Source organism: Caretta caretta, chromosome 13 (assembly GCF_965140235.1).
Source record: "Caretta caretta isolate rCarCar2 chromosome 13, rCarCar1.hap1, whole genome shotgun sequence".
NCBI classification, from domain to species: domain Eukaryota; kingdom Metazoa; phylum Chordata; order Testudines; family Cheloniidae; genus Caretta; species Caretta caretta.
In genome coordinates, this window is record NC_134218.1 from 38,150,837 (window position 1) to 38,165,374 (window position 14,538).

Genomic DNA, 14,538 nt, shown 5'->3' on the forward strand with positions numbered 1-14,538 from the left:
GACACACACACTGCAGGTCTGATCCCCTGCAGCAGGGGGACACACACACATCACACAGCAGGGCTCATTTCCTCCAGCAGGGGGCAGCAGCAGGGGCTAGTGGGTCAAAGGGCTAACGCCAACGGAACCGACCAGAATGCTAGCGCAGGTGTGAAGGAGGCACGACCTCCCAGGGCCAGCGGTGGTAACAGACTACAAAGAAACTTTCCTTTAATTAAGCAAATTAACACAGAGGGTGAATTCACAGGCTGAGGGGCTGGGTTGGAGTCAGCGCCCCCTGGCAGGGATAGGCCGTGTGTCCCATTCCCCACCCGCTAAGCCAGCCGGTCGCCCCCCCGCCACGTTGGGGCTGGATCTGAGCTGGCGCCCCCTAGGGGGGATGAATCGCATACTTACTACCCTGGTTTTAAGCAGGTGCCAGAGTTAAAAATAGCTGCTTTTAGGCGCGTCTCTACGGAACGATGGCTTGCAGTACCCGAGCTGGCCACTGGGAGCAGCCAACCTTACATCTCCGCTCAGACGGGAGACAGGAAAGCTCCCTGGTGAAATCCCAGACTCCCTTTTTATCTGGCTGTGAAAATAGACTTAGGGGAAGGATGCTTTTGTGGTTCAGGCCCCTGGACTGGGTCCCCAGACACCTGCATTCTATTCCTTGTTCTGCCACAGACTCCCTATATCACCTTTGACAAGTCGCTGCACCTCCCACGTGCCTCAGTTTCCCCATTTGCAAACTAGGGACGATAATCCTGTCTTTGCCCATTTAGACTGGAATTCCTAGAAGCAGGGGCTGTTTCACTGTGGGTTTGTGCAGTGCCTGGCACAACGGGGGCCCTGCTCCTGAATGGGGCCAGTGTAGCCTCAAGCGCCTCTTGTAACTTCCTGAAGACGTGGACTCGCCCAGCCTCAGCCTCTCAACGTTCCCTCCGTCCCTCTCGCCCTCACCCTGTTTCTCGCTGCCTCTTCCCCCTCCACCTGCCTCTGTCCCTCAGCCATTCTCCTCTACCCCTCAACTTTCACTTCCCTGCCACTTGAACAGACGGGGTGCGTCCTCTCCACAGAACAATGGCAGCGCCTTCCCTCCCTAAATCATATATCCCCACTCAGACTTGAGTCCCTGTTCCGTATTTACACAAAGTCTAATTATTCTCCTGGGTAGCTGGGCCAGTCCCTGTTGGGGTCAAGGTGGAGATATTGGAGTCTGGGTTTGATCCCGCAAAGTCACAGCTGGTGAGAAACGGGGAAATGGGTGTTGCGGGAAGGTTGTTCAGACCAGGTCAACCCCCAAATAAGAAGCAAACGAACACTCTCCCAGCAAATTCTTGACAGTTTCACCATCACTCCATGAAGGTGGGAGGGATAGCTCAGTGGTTTGAGCATTGACCTGCTAAACCCAGGGTTGTGAGTTCAATCCTTGAGGGGGCCATTTAGGGATCTGGGGCAAAAATTGGGGCTTGGCCCTGGGGTTGGACTAGATGACCTGAGGTCACTTCCAAGCCGGATATCCTATGAAGGAGCCAGTTGGAAGATTTTTTCCGTTCTTGTTCCACACGGACACAGGACTAGCCCAAGGTGTTGATGGATGAGGTGGGATTGTTAGGAGTTCCCATCCCACATGCCCTAGTGCTAGTCCAGAGTGATGGTGGATGTGCTGGGATTAGTGGTGCTCCAGTCCCACATGGCCCCAGGTCTAGTCCAGGGTGTTGCTGGATGAGGTGGGATTGTCGAAGTGGCTGTCCCACGTGGCTGAGGGCTATTCCAGGGGGTTGGTGGAAACAGTGATGCTCTCTGGGTTCCCATCCTGCAGCATCTCCAACTTGGCCTCCTCGCGCCGCTGGATGGTCCGCCCCGTCCCCTGCCGCGTGCTGGACATCTCTGAGGCCGTCCCCTCAAAGAGCTTGGCCATGAAGCCTATGCCGGCCGACTTAATCAAGGCACCGCCGGTGAAGGTATAGAGGATGGGGTTGACACTGCTGCTGAAGAAAGCCAGGGCCGTCAGGGTGGGCCGGGCCAACTTCCCGGCCATGATGAGACCCTTGGAGTGGCTCAGAGCCCCAGCCACATCTAGGATGTTCACCACGTGGAAGGGTAGCCAGAAGAGGGCGAAGGCAGCCACAATCAGCACAATGAGCCGGTTGGTGCGGCGCTTCCTCCGGAAGCGGGTCTCCTGCAGCCTGCGCCCGATGACGCAGTAGCTCCAGATGATGGCAGTGAAGGGCAGCACAAAGCCGGTCAGGGTCTCAAAAAGGTTGTGGAAGACAAGGTGGCCAGTGGCGGGATGGGACAGGTCGCAGAGCAGGTGCCTGCCCCTGTGCACCAGCTTGCGGTAGAAAATGACGGGCAAGGCAAGGAGGAAAGAGACCATCCAGATGGCCAGGACCAAGGACCTGACCACCAGGGCGGTCCGGATCTTCTGGGAGATGAAGGGCTTGGTGACAGCTAAGCAGCGGTCCAGACTCATGAGGGTGATGAGGAAGATGCTGGCGTACATGCTGACGCCGCAGACATAGTGGCACAACTGGCAGACCACAGGGCCGAACTCCCACTTTCCGACGCTCAGGAGCCGAAGGAAGAACGGGGAAGTGAGCAGCACGGCGCAGTCGGCCAAGGCCAGGTGGAGGATGAGGAGGCAGGTGACCGTGCGCTTCTGGACACGGCAGAGAGCACTCCACACCACGAAGACGTTGCCCGGGAAGCCCAGGATGAAGGCCAAGGAGAGCACGGTCAGCCCCAGCTTGGCGCCGGGCAACGGGGGCAGCGCACCTGGCTGGGCAGTGGCGTTGAAGGTGGCGTTGGTCATCGGGGCGAGAGAAGGGTCTGGAGGATAGGAAGGTGAGTGAGAACTACAGTAAGGACTCTGTACTGCATCTCCTGCCTCAGTTTCCATAATCCCAAATACAGCCCTCCATCCCCCTCCACCGCTCCACCCGTCCCCATACGCACCCCTCCATCCCCCCTCATTCCCCCCTCCATTCACCTATACACCCCTCCATCCCCCCACATACACCGCCCTATCCTCCCACTCCTCTGTCTATACATCCCCGTATGCACCCCTCCATCCACCTATACCCCCCTCCGTCCCCCAACATGCACACATCCACCCGCCCACTCCTCTGTCTATCTATCCCCATTCACAACCCTCCATCCCCCACCTATGCCCCTCCATTTCCCCACACTCCTGTCTATCCATCGCCATACACACCTCTCCATCCCCCATGCTGCTGTATCCAGCCCCATAAGCACCCCTGCCTATCCATCCCCATATGCACCCCCTCCAGCCCCCACATACACCACTCCACCCCCCATACTCCTCTGTCTATCCATCTCCATATGTACCTATCTATACCCCCATACACACCCCTCCATCCCTCCACATGCCTCGTTCTATCCATCCCTCCCACACCCATCCATCTCCCCACTTCCCTCTGTCTATCCATCCCTATGCACATCCATCCACGCCGCCATCTACTCCATACATATCCATCCCCACATAACCCCGTCTATCTCCACATCCACTCCTCCATGCACCCCACCCCATTGTCTATCCATCCTCATGTACATGTCTCCACCTCCAGCCACACCCCTCCAGCCACCCCCACTCGTCTATTTATCCCCATAGACATCCACCCCCTCTGCCTATCTGTCTACCCACCCCCGTACGTCCCCTGCATCCATCCCCCCATTCATCCCCATACACCCACCATCTACCTGTCTTCAGCCCCCCTTTGCTCCGTGGCAGTGGTGGGGGTAGGGGAGGGGTGGACGGGTGGCTCTCAAGGCGGGAAGAGGTGTATGGTTTCCTGAGGACAGTGTGGGCTGCTGATGGGGCAACTTCCTCCCTGCGCTTACACGGTGCTAATTCCACCGTCATTTCACAGCAAAAGGGGGGTAGATTGTGGGAAGGAGGAGAGGGAGACACCTCCCCGTGAAAGAGCCGACCAGGGCACTGGAGGGCAATGGGGAGGGCAGGAGTTTGGCAGCACCCCAGGACCCAGGGACCCGACTGCCCTCCACCCCCACTGACTTAGATGATGTGGTTCCCCCACATACACCCCCCCAGCTCTGCCACCGACCCGCAGCCCCCTGCTGGCCCAGCCCAGCCCCCACCCCCAGCTCTGCCAGTGCCCCTCACAGCCAAACCGCAGCCCCCTGCTAGCCCAGCCCTGGGCTCCCCCCAGTTCTACCGGTGGCCCTCACTCCCGACCCGCAGCCCCCTGCTAGCCCAGCCCTGGGCTCCCCCCAGTTCTACCGGTGGCCCTCACTCCCGACCCGCAGCCCCCTGCTAGCCCAGCCCTGGGCTCCCCCCAGGTCTGCTGGTGCCCCTCACTCCCGACCCGCAGCCCCCTGCTGGCCCAGCCCTGGGCTCCCCCCAGGTCTGCTGGTGCCCCTCACTCCCAACGCACAGACTCCTGCTAGCCCAGCCCGGTCATCCCCACAGCTCGGCATGAACTGAATGCTTACAGCTAATCCTTAGGACCTTCTTGCCCTAGTCAAAGCTTCCTCCAGCCGCATCAGCTGTGGGGCGTCTCTCAGAGCCACCCCAGCCCGTCTGGCTGCTCCGAGGTGGATGAGTCAGCGGGTACGAGCATCTAGCGGAAGCTTCAGCAGCATTGGGTAACCCACAGGCAGATCCGCCCCGCTGAGAGCTGGGTGTCTCGGGGGAGGTGACCTAAAAGCAAGTGGGGAAAATGGGGTCACTTTTTTTTCAGGGTTGGGAGGGGATAGTTGCATGTCGAAGACAAAGCTCCCTACTGTCAGGACATCGGGTCACCCTCGGGGGAGGGGAGAAGGGACCATGCTTCTTGGGACCCAGGCGTCCGGCTCTGCTTCCTCTCCCCCCTTCCCCAGAGTGGAGCCCATTGGGAGGGAGGCGAAAGGAAAGCTGGAAACCTCTATCCCCCTTCCCCCCTACCCCCACCTCCCCGGAGCCCTGGACTGGATCGGTGAGTGAAGTGACCCCCGCCCTGATGCTGGAGAACAGGTTCCCACATGAGGATCACGCCTTGTGTCGAGTCACACCCCCTGCAACGACTGTGGGGGGAGAGCGCCCCCGATGAGCCCCCTCCCCGCAGCACAGCGCCCCCTAGCACCACACAGGGGTCAGCACTGACTGTGGGGAGAGCGCCCCCTACTGAGCCCCCACTCCCTGCAGCACAGCGCCCCCTAGCGACGCACTGACAGTGGGGGGAGAGCGCCCCACTGAGCCCCCGCCCCTCCTCACTCCCTGCAGCACAGCGCCCCCTAGCGACGCACTGACAGTGGGGGGAGAGCACCCCACTGAGCCCCCGCCCCCCCTCACTCCCTGCAGCACAGCGCCCCCTAGCGACGCACTGACAGTGGGGGGAGAGCACCCCACTGAGCCCCCGCCCCCCTCACTCCCTGCAACACATCGCTCCCTAGCGACGCACTGACAGTGGGGGGAGAGCACCCCACTGAGCCCCCGCCCCCCTCACTCCCTGCAGCACAGCGCCCCCTAGCGACGCACTGACAGTGGGGGGAGAGCACCCCACTGAGCCCCCGCCCCTCCTCACTCCCTGCAGCACAGCGCCCCCTAGCGACGCACTGGGGTTAGCACTGACTGCAAGCTCTGAATCAGCTCAATGAGTCTGGTGGCACCTTACAGACTAACAGATTTTTGCGGGCATAAGCTTCTGTGGGTAAAAAAACCCACTTCTTCCGATGCATCAGCGCTGTCACTTCCCGATCTACTTCATACTGTTTGCTCGTGTGGGCTGAGGAGAGCCCAGCCCTACACATTTAAAGAAGCATAGAAATGTGGAGCGGGGAGGGACCTTGAGAGGTCACCGAATCCAGCCTCTGCATTGAAGTTTGTGATGCCTCAAAAGCAGATTGGCACCCTGACTCACAGCCTCCCCACCCCCCACAACCACTCGACCCAACTCCCCAAGCGAGCCAGGATAGACCCCCAGAGCCCTGACTCTCAGCCTCCCTACCACCACCACTAGATCCAACTCCCAAAGTGAGCCAGGATAGAACCCAGGAGTCCTGGTTCCCAGCCCCCCTCCCTGCTCTAACCACGAGACCCCACTCCCTGAGCCACAATAGAACTCAGGAGTCCTGGTTCCCGGCCCCCCCTACGCGGTCTAACCACTAGACCCCACTCCCTGAGCCCTGGGCCCCCCACGCACAACCCACTAGACCCCACTCCTCTCCCAGAGGCTGGGATCGACTCCACCTTTAATTGACCCAACCCAACTAGTAAAAGTCTGAAAGCTTTTCATGACTTCCTGAAGTTGAACAGGAACTCTGGGTGTCAGGTGAATTTTCAATACCTATGAAGTAGTTTATTACAGTTAGTTCAATGTAACATAAACATGGGCTCTTAACACACCAATGATCGATTTATCTACAGATCTACTGACCAAAGAATGAGTTTGATGTATGTAACCCTCAACCCATCACCTCATGTGGGTGTTGTTTGAGCAAAGAACTTGTTGCCCTGTGGTTCAGAGACAAGATGGTATCGGTCCATGAATTCAAAGCATGATATTTTTAGTACTGTCAGCACAAACCTGAGTCAGATCAGGCCTTCCTGTTGTGGCAGGTGCTGCAGAGATCCCCACCGAGATCAGGGCCCAGATTGTGCCAGGTGCTGCCCAGACCCCTGACTGAGATCGGGGGGCCCTCCCTTGTGTCGGGGGTTGCACAGACTCAGAAGGACAGCCAACTCCTGCCTTATTTACAAACTAAATAGACAAGGGATGGGAGGAGAAACTGAGGCAGAGAGAGAGGACGTTTCTTGCCTAAGGACTCATAGCAGATCAGTGGCAGAGCCAGGGATGGAACCCAGGAGTCCTGATGCCCAGCCCTCAATGTTCTAACCCACCACACCCCACTCCTCTCCCAGAGCCAGGGATAGAACCCAGGAGTCCTGGCTCTCAGCCACCACTGCTCTAACCACTAGACACCACTCCCCTCCCAGAGCGGGGGATAGACCCCAGGAACATTGACTGGGTAGTGCTATCCTTATAACAACCTTTGTATTACGTCAGGTGAGTAGCTGGCCTGGCCTGTCTTCTGCACGGCCTGTGGGATAAGAGGCAGTTATTGGGCAGAACGGGTGCTGCTCTGTATTCACGGCACCTACAGGTGGTAACCGCATGAGTCCATGGGGCAAGGGACAGCAGCATGTGCCCTGGGCCGCACCCGGCAGAGTCATGGAGCCAGTCTGGGAGCAGGGCAGTTCCTATGTCTTTCTCGTCTATGACCTGGAGTCGCAATGCCCACATTTCACCACAAGGAGGCAGCAGTTTGCTCCCATTAATACAACATGGGAATGGGAGTCCAGCACAAAGACATTCCCCTTTAAATGCCCCTTAAAGGGGAAGTGACCCTGAAATTTGGACTCTGGCAGTGAGAAACGGTGTCCTTAAAGGGGACATCTCCCTGAGGAGCAGAGTCTGGCAATGAGAAATTCCACTCTTAAAGGGAAAGTCTCCATGCTGATGGAGTCTGGCAGGGATAAACTGTGCCTGTGAAGGGCGTGTCCCATGACACAGGAGGGGCACAAGAACCTAAGGCAGCAGTGTTTGGCAGTAAGAAATTTCCCTTTAAGAGCAAATTAAAGGGGAAGCATCTATGAGGGCCAGAATCTGGCAGTGAGAAATGTTTGGCACAACTTCCCTTTAAAAGCAAATTAAAGGGGAAGTGTCCATGAAGACAAGTATCCAGTAGTGAGAAATGTCTGGCAGCGAGAAACTCTCCTTTAAGAGCAAATTAAAGGGGAGGTGTCCTTGAGGACCTGCTCTTAAAGGGAAAGTGTCCATGAGAAATCATGTCCAGCAGAGAGAAACTTCACCCTTAAAGGGAAAGCACCCGCAAGGGCAGTGAACAAGTAGGACTGCATAAGGGAGGGCTAAGGGGCTGCAGCTTGGTGTGGATCCTGTCCAGGGGGTGTCAACTGCCCTATGGTCCCACCCTGCTTGGCCCCCTCCCCCCATGCCTGCAGCTGCCCTATCTCCATGCCTTCCCTTGCCACTGTGTCCTTGTCTAGGTCCCTCTGGGAGGGCGACTTCTTGTGCACCTCCCCGGAGGCCCCCTCGAAGAACTGGGCAATGAACTTGGCCCCTGAGGTCTTGATCAGGTCCCCGGCGGCGAAGACGTAGAGGACGGGGTTAATGCTGCTGCTGAGGAAGGCCAGGGCGGTGGCCCCCGCCCGGCCAGCCTTCCACGCATGGCCCAGGCTCTCCGCCACCCTCCCTGAGGCCACGTTGGAGGCCACCTGCAGCACATTGACCACGTGGTAGGGCACCCAGAGGGCAGCAAAGCAGAGCACCACGGCGGCTATGAGCTTCCCCGTCCGTGCTCCCCGGCGGTGCCACCGCCGGCCCCGCAGCCGCACCAAGATGGCGGAGTAGCAGCCCACAATGACTGCAAAGGGCACCACAAAGGCCACCACCGTCTCCATGGTGAAGTGGAAGACAGCCAGGCCTGGTGTGGCATGGCACGGCTCGCAGATCAGCCACCGCCCTGACTGGTCTGACAGCAGCTGCCGGTACACAAAGGCCGGGACAGCCAACAAGACAGCCGCTGCCCAGAGGGCGGCCAAGATCTTGACCACCAGGTGCTTCTTGCGGATGGCTTGGGAGAGGTAGGGCCGGCTGACGGCCAAGCAGCGGTCCACACTCATGAGTGTGATGATGAAGATGCTGGCGTACATGTTGACGCAACAAAGGTAGTAGACGCCTTTGCAGACGGCAAGGCCGAAGAACCAGGTCTTGAAAGTGAGGAAGAGGATGAAGAAGGGCGTGAGCAGGAGGACGGCCCCGTCGGCCATGGCCAGGTTGAGGACCAGCAGGCAGGTGACTGAGCGGCAGCTGGGCTTCATCTTCCACAGGATGCTCCACACCACAAACAGGTTGCCCGGCAGCCCGATCAGAGCAGCCAGGAGGAGGAAAACGATTCCGGTCACGCTGGAGACCGAGGACGTCAGGAGGGTGACGTTGCTGGAGGTGTGCAGGCAGCTGTTCATGGTGGCATCGGGCATGGGGCCAGGACAGATTTCCCTGTGGGGGAGGGAGGAGATGAGGTTAGAAGGGTTGAGATACAACAGAGATGGAGGGGGTGGCATCTAGTGAGAGAGAGAGAGAGAGAGAGAGAGCGGGTGTATGGAGATAGATAGCTAGATTAGCTAGATAGAGGGTACGGGGATGGATGGATGGATGGATGACAAGAAAGAGATACAGGTGTTTATGGGGATAGACCAATGGATAGATGGAAGAACACAGGAGGTTCGTATGGGGAGATAGATTAGAAAAAGAAAGTGCATTAGAAAGAAAGAAAGAAAGAAAGAAAGAAAGAAAGAAAGAAAGAAAGAAAGAAAGAAAAAGAAACCCACACTCTGTCAGTACCCCTTAATCCTGACATGCAGCCCCCTTCTATCCCAGCCCTGTGCTCCCCCCCGAACTCTGCCGGTGCCCCTCACTCCCAACCCACAGCCCCCTGCTAGCCCAGCTCTGCCCCCCCCCGCCAGTGCCCCTCACTCCCGACCCAGCGTACCCCACTGAGAGGCCTCCAATCCAGGCGGGCGTGTCCTGTCCTCTCCTAGCCCAGTCCCTCCATGGCCGGGTGGGGGCTGGCTGGAAGCTCGGCACGTCTGGACTGGAGCCGCTGAGTAATGGGGCCCCAGAGCATGGGGCTGGGCCGAGGAGCAGCCAGGCGGGTTGGCAGGATCCCTCCAGCCACTTCTGTAGGCTCCCAGGGAGGGAAGGTTCGGGTGGGGGCACACCTCGGAGCGCCAGGGCTGGAAGAAGTGGCTTCTGGAGACTCTGTCATTCCTCCTGTCCCCGCCCCGCTCCCGACACCCACAGGGAAAAGATGACAGCGCAGGATGGGTGCTGGGGGCTGATAAGGTCCCCGGAGCCCTCTGCGAGAGAAAACCTGGAGGGCTCTGAGAGCTTTCACACGCCTCTGCCCCTCACTCCTGACCCGCAGCCCCTGCTAGCCCAGCCCCGGGACCCCCCCTGCCCTGCTGGTGCCCCTCCCTCCCAACCCGCAGTCCCTGCTAGCCCAGCCCTGGGACCCCCCCTGCCCTGCCGGTGCCCCTCCCTCCCAACCCGCAGCCCCTGCTAGCCCAGCCCCGGGACCCCCCCTGCCCTGCCGGTGCCCCTCCCTCCCGACCCGCAGTCCCTGCTAGCCCAGCCCCGGGACCCCCCCTGCCCTGCCGGTGCCCCTCCCTCCCGACCCGCAGCCCCTGCTAGCCCAGCCCTGGGACCCCCCCTGCCCTGCCGGTGCCCCTCCCTCCCGACCCGCAGCCCCCTGCCAGCCCAGCCCTGTCCCGCCCACAGCTTATGGGAAATGATCCCATTAAAGTGGTTTCTCTCAGAGATCCCAGGCCTCTCTGCCAACATGGTATTTCAAAAATAAGAGACTGTTTTCCAAGCACCCCCACCCCACCCTCCTCCTGATATTAATATTATTATTGCCATTATTATTAGTAACACTAATGAGCAGGACTCACCTGCATTCACCAGGGGTGTTTCCTGCTGCTGTTTGGAGCACTCGGCAACCCCTGATCTTGTTGCACAGAGATGAAAACAGAAGGGAGGCGTCTTGCAATAAGGCCACCCTGTAACATTTGCATCCGTAACTATTCAGCTGAGACTCCTTTGGGGAACCGAGGAGCCCTGGCTAACGTGCTCCAGCGGGGCCGGCGGGAGATTCCCTGGCCGGCCCGTCGAATGTGGGGCCCACCGATGTTCCAGAATGAGACTCCACACCTGGCTACTCCACCTACGCACGCCTCCGTCCTCAGCCCGGGTTGGGCGCTTCAGGGAATGTCTGTTCCCTTGTCAACTCCCCTGCCAGGCGTGCTGAGACTGGAGCTGGAAGAAAACCCCGGATTCCTGCTGGCCTGATCTCATCCTTAAAATCTTCACCACGCCCTGAGCTGGGGAGAGAACCCAGAAGTCCTGGCTCCCAGCCCCCCTTGCTCTAACTCACTAGACCCCACTCCCCTCCCAGAAGCGGCAGTAGAACCCAGGTGTCCTGGACCCCAGCTCTAACCCACTACACCCCTTTTCCTCCCCTCCCGGAGCTGGGGATACAACCCAGGAGTCCTGGCTTCCTGTTTTGTTGTGTGATTGCAGTACTGGAAAAGAGGCCCCCAGGGTGCTGAGTCACCTGCCTGCTCCCTGCACCACAGCATCCCCAGGTGCCGATGCTAATTGCGAGGGGAGAGCGCCCCCTACTGAGCCTCCCACCCAACTCCCAGCAGCACAGCGCCCCCTAGTGCTGCCCCAGGGCCAGCACTGACTCATCTCCGTCACTTCCTGTAGCATTCACTGACCTCCCTCACCCTGGTTTGCTGGGTAGGTTGAGGACAGCTCGGCCCCGCATGCAGGGCTGGGAGGGACCCTGAGAGATCACCAAGGTCAGCCCCTGCACTGAAGTGTGGGATGCCTCAGAATCCCAGCCCCTCTGCTCTAACCACTAGTCCCTACTCCCCTCCCAGAGCTAGAAGAAAACCCCGGCCTGCAGAGTTTTAGCGACAGAGAGAGGGAGAATGGGTGCCCCGCTCGGTGTGCGTGTGTGCGTGTGTGTGTCTATGCCTCCTGCTGCTGTAGTGACCACACGACAGCGAGTGTCTAGCTGTGTTCTAACACGGCCATGACCCATCTGGACTTCCTTTTGCCCAATCCCCACCGCCTCCCCGCTTGGTCATTGCCCGCCCCCTCCCTGCTGCCAGAATCCATCCCAAATACCCATCCCCAGCCTGTACTCCCCCACACAGCACCCACCTCACCTGCCACCAGGGTCCCACCCTGATCCCCTGCTCAGTCTGAGCTCTCCACTCCACCCTCCTCGCTCGTCACCGGGATCCCATCCTGATCCCCCCCATCCATGGCACTCCTGGTCTCATCAAGGGTTGCTGCTGGCCTAAGAGTGGCCAAACACCTGGGTTCTCTGCCCCTGACCCCCAATGTCTGTCCTGGGGAGGGGGTAAACACACCATCTCACAGCTAGGAAGGTCAGAGAGGCTGGGGGGCTGGCAGGGGGGCTGCAATAGAGACACTGAGACATAGAGACATACTTTTCTGGAATATCATCTGATGGTACCCAAGTATATAACACAGGGAGCTGCTCCCCCAGAGTATAATCTGATAATACTCAAGGACAGCACGATGCACGGAGATGTGTCCCTGGACCAGCTTCACCTCAGGATCTCATAGTGCTACTGAAGACGATAGTACTGTAGTATGGAAATAGTATTAAATGCAGAAAGATACTTCCCTGGAGTATCATCTGATAATACCTCATTATAGCACAGTACCACGAAGAAACCTATGCTAAGAATAACCTATGCCAGGAATAATATTGAATGCACTCAGATACCTCCCTGGAGCAACACCGACTCCGCGGTGTAATATTTGCAGTGCCGGTGCAGCTGTGTTGAATAGTAGAGCGACAAGGCAGGTGAGGCAATATCTCATATTGGACCAACTTCCGCTGGGGGATGAGACAAGCTTTCAAGCTTGCACGGAGCTGAAGGAGAGTTGGTCCAATAAAAGATATCACCTCACCTACCTTGACACTAACAAGAACATGAGAACGGCCAGACGGGGTCAGACCCAAGGTCCATCTAGCCCAGTGTCCTGTCTTCCAATGGTGGCCAATGCCAGGTGCCCCAGAGGGAATGAACAGAACAAGGAATCATCACGTGATCCATCCCCTGTCGCCCATTCCTAGCTTCTGGCAAACAGAGGCTAGTGACACCATCCCTGCCCATCCTAGCTGATAGCCACTGATGGGCTTATTCTCCATCCAGGCTGCTTTTGAACACATCAAGAGATGGAGAATCTATCACTTCCCCTAGGAGTTTGTCCCACTGGTTAATCACCCTCCCAGTTAGAAATTTGTGCCTTATTTCTAATTTGAATGTGTCCAGCTTCAACTTCCAGCTATTAGTTCTCATGCTGCCTTTCTCCCCTCGATTACCGAGGACTTCAGTAGCCAGGATTTTCTCTTATACACCGTAATCAGCTCACCTCTTTGTTTGGATGGGCCCAATTGACCATCCGTCTCCCTCCATAGAACTGCCCTAGCCTCATCCCCATTGTCCGGTCCTCCAATCTTTGTGTCCTCTGCAAATTTCGTCAGCAGTGATTTCATAGTGACTTCCAGGCCATTGTTGACACCGTTGAGTAGCGTCAGGGGACCCCACTGGAAACACCTCCTTTCACTGATGATGATTCCCCAGTGAGGACTACGTGACAACAATCTATCAATCAGCTATTCCTTAGTCCACTACCGTGTGCTCCATTGGTGTGATAAGCTGTGCTGTGCTAGGTCAAATACCTCACCAAAGCCTGTGTCTGTTACATCTACGCAGTGAACTTTACCAACCACACTTGTGATTTCACCAAACTTCTCATCAAGGAATTAAACCAGGTTTGTTTGACAAGAGCTACTTTCCATAACACCATGTTGACTGAGTTCTTGTGTGCTTGATTGGGGAATGACCCACCCACCTATCTCCACCCTTTAGCTCCTCTTTCATTCTATGCTCCTAGATGGGCAACCTCCAAGTTGTATGAGGTCTTTAAGATGTAGGATGTAGAAGGCGGTGGCAGAACCTCATCTGGAAGGCTGAGTCCAGTTTTGGCTGGAGAAAGAGGAATTCCAGCTGGAGCAGGTGCAGAGAATGGCTCCTGGGATGATCCCGGGACTGGAGAGCCAGTCTCATGAGAGGAGAATTAAAGGGAGCCTAAAATGAAAGCCAAGAGGTGGTGTTATTTCTCTCTATGAATAGAGCAGTGGCGAAACACCAGGGAGGCCGAAGAACTAGTGAAGGTAGCGGACAATGAAGGCTTGTGACCACCAGAGGAGGGAGGTTCTGGGACAGCCTCCAACAGTAGCACTGAGAGGGCAAATGACCTAACCAAAGTGAAGATGGCACTTGATAGGTTTATGAATGGAATTATGAGATGGGGCTGCATCCAATAGCAAGGGAGTGGACTCCACGGCCCAGGCAACCTTTTCCAGTTCTACGATCCTTAAGGAGATGGGGAGGACACCTTAGACCCCTCCCAGGAGATCTGATTTCCAGGTCACCAAATCAAGGCCTTTAAAATCTAGACCATTTAACTCAAGATGGGATATTTTCCTAGCTCTACCAGGGACGGATTCAGATTTGATCCGGTGTCTCAGCTGTCGGCAGCTTGTCCTGACAGACTGAGGGAATGCCTCGGGGGTCCATCTGTACCCCAGCTATAGTCCCCAGAGTTCATTGCTTCACCCCCCCCGGTGGCTTTTGTTTTTTCCCTCCATCCTGTGTCATCCACGGATTTGCTCAGACCGCCAACGGCCGTTCAGTGTGAACGATACAAGACTCCGTCAGCCAGAGTGAGATACGCATCTCCTTCCTCCCTGCTGCCACGGGTATGTGACTCAGAGAACATAATTTTCAGCATAGCTACATAACTCTCTCCATATTTTCCATACACACGTGTTGCAAAGATTACAATGACCAATGCGACACGGGCATTCACTAGATACCTCATGTGAGGTTCTTGGGTGAAC

General features: G+C 57.3%; 2 protein-coding genes across 3 annotated transcripts; both read right to left on the reverse strand.

The window, feature by feature from the left end:
* Positions 1-193: 193 nt before the first annotated feature.
* Positions 194-4,548, reverse strand: LTB4R (leukotriene B4 receptor). The gene is made up of 2 exons (XM_048820326.2): positions 4,459-4,548; positions 194-2,814 (listed from the first exon to the last, which is right to left on the reverse strand). Exon 2 carries the CDS (start codon positions 2,795-2,797, stop codon positions 1,751-1,753), a length of 1,047 nt encoding a protein of 348 aa, XP_048676283.1. The 5' UTR covers positions 2,798-2,814; positions 4,459-4,548; the 3' UTR covers positions 194-1,750.
* A 1,728-nt stretch (positions 4,549-6,276) lies between these two features.
* On the reverse strand, positions 6,277-10,713 carry LTB4R2 (leukotriene B4 receptor 2). 2 transcript variants are annotated; one of them, XM_075118929.1, is made up of 2 exons: positions 10,478-10,713; positions 6,277-9,023 (listed from the first exon to the last, which is right to left on the reverse strand). In XM_075118929.1, exon 2 carries the CDS (start codon positions 9,002-9,004, stop codon positions 7,874-7,876), a length of 1,131 nt encoding a protein of 376 aa, XP_074975030.1. In that variant the 5' UTR covers positions 9,005-9,023; positions 10,478-10,713; the 3' UTR covers positions 6,277-7,873. The 2 variants fall into 2 exon arrangements, with proteins under 2 accessions (XP_074975030.1, XP_048676281.1); XM_048820324.2 differs by lacking the exon at positions 10,478-10,713 and adding an exon at positions 9,517-9,600.
* Between the last annotated feature and the right edge of the window lie 3,825 nt (positions 10,714-14,538).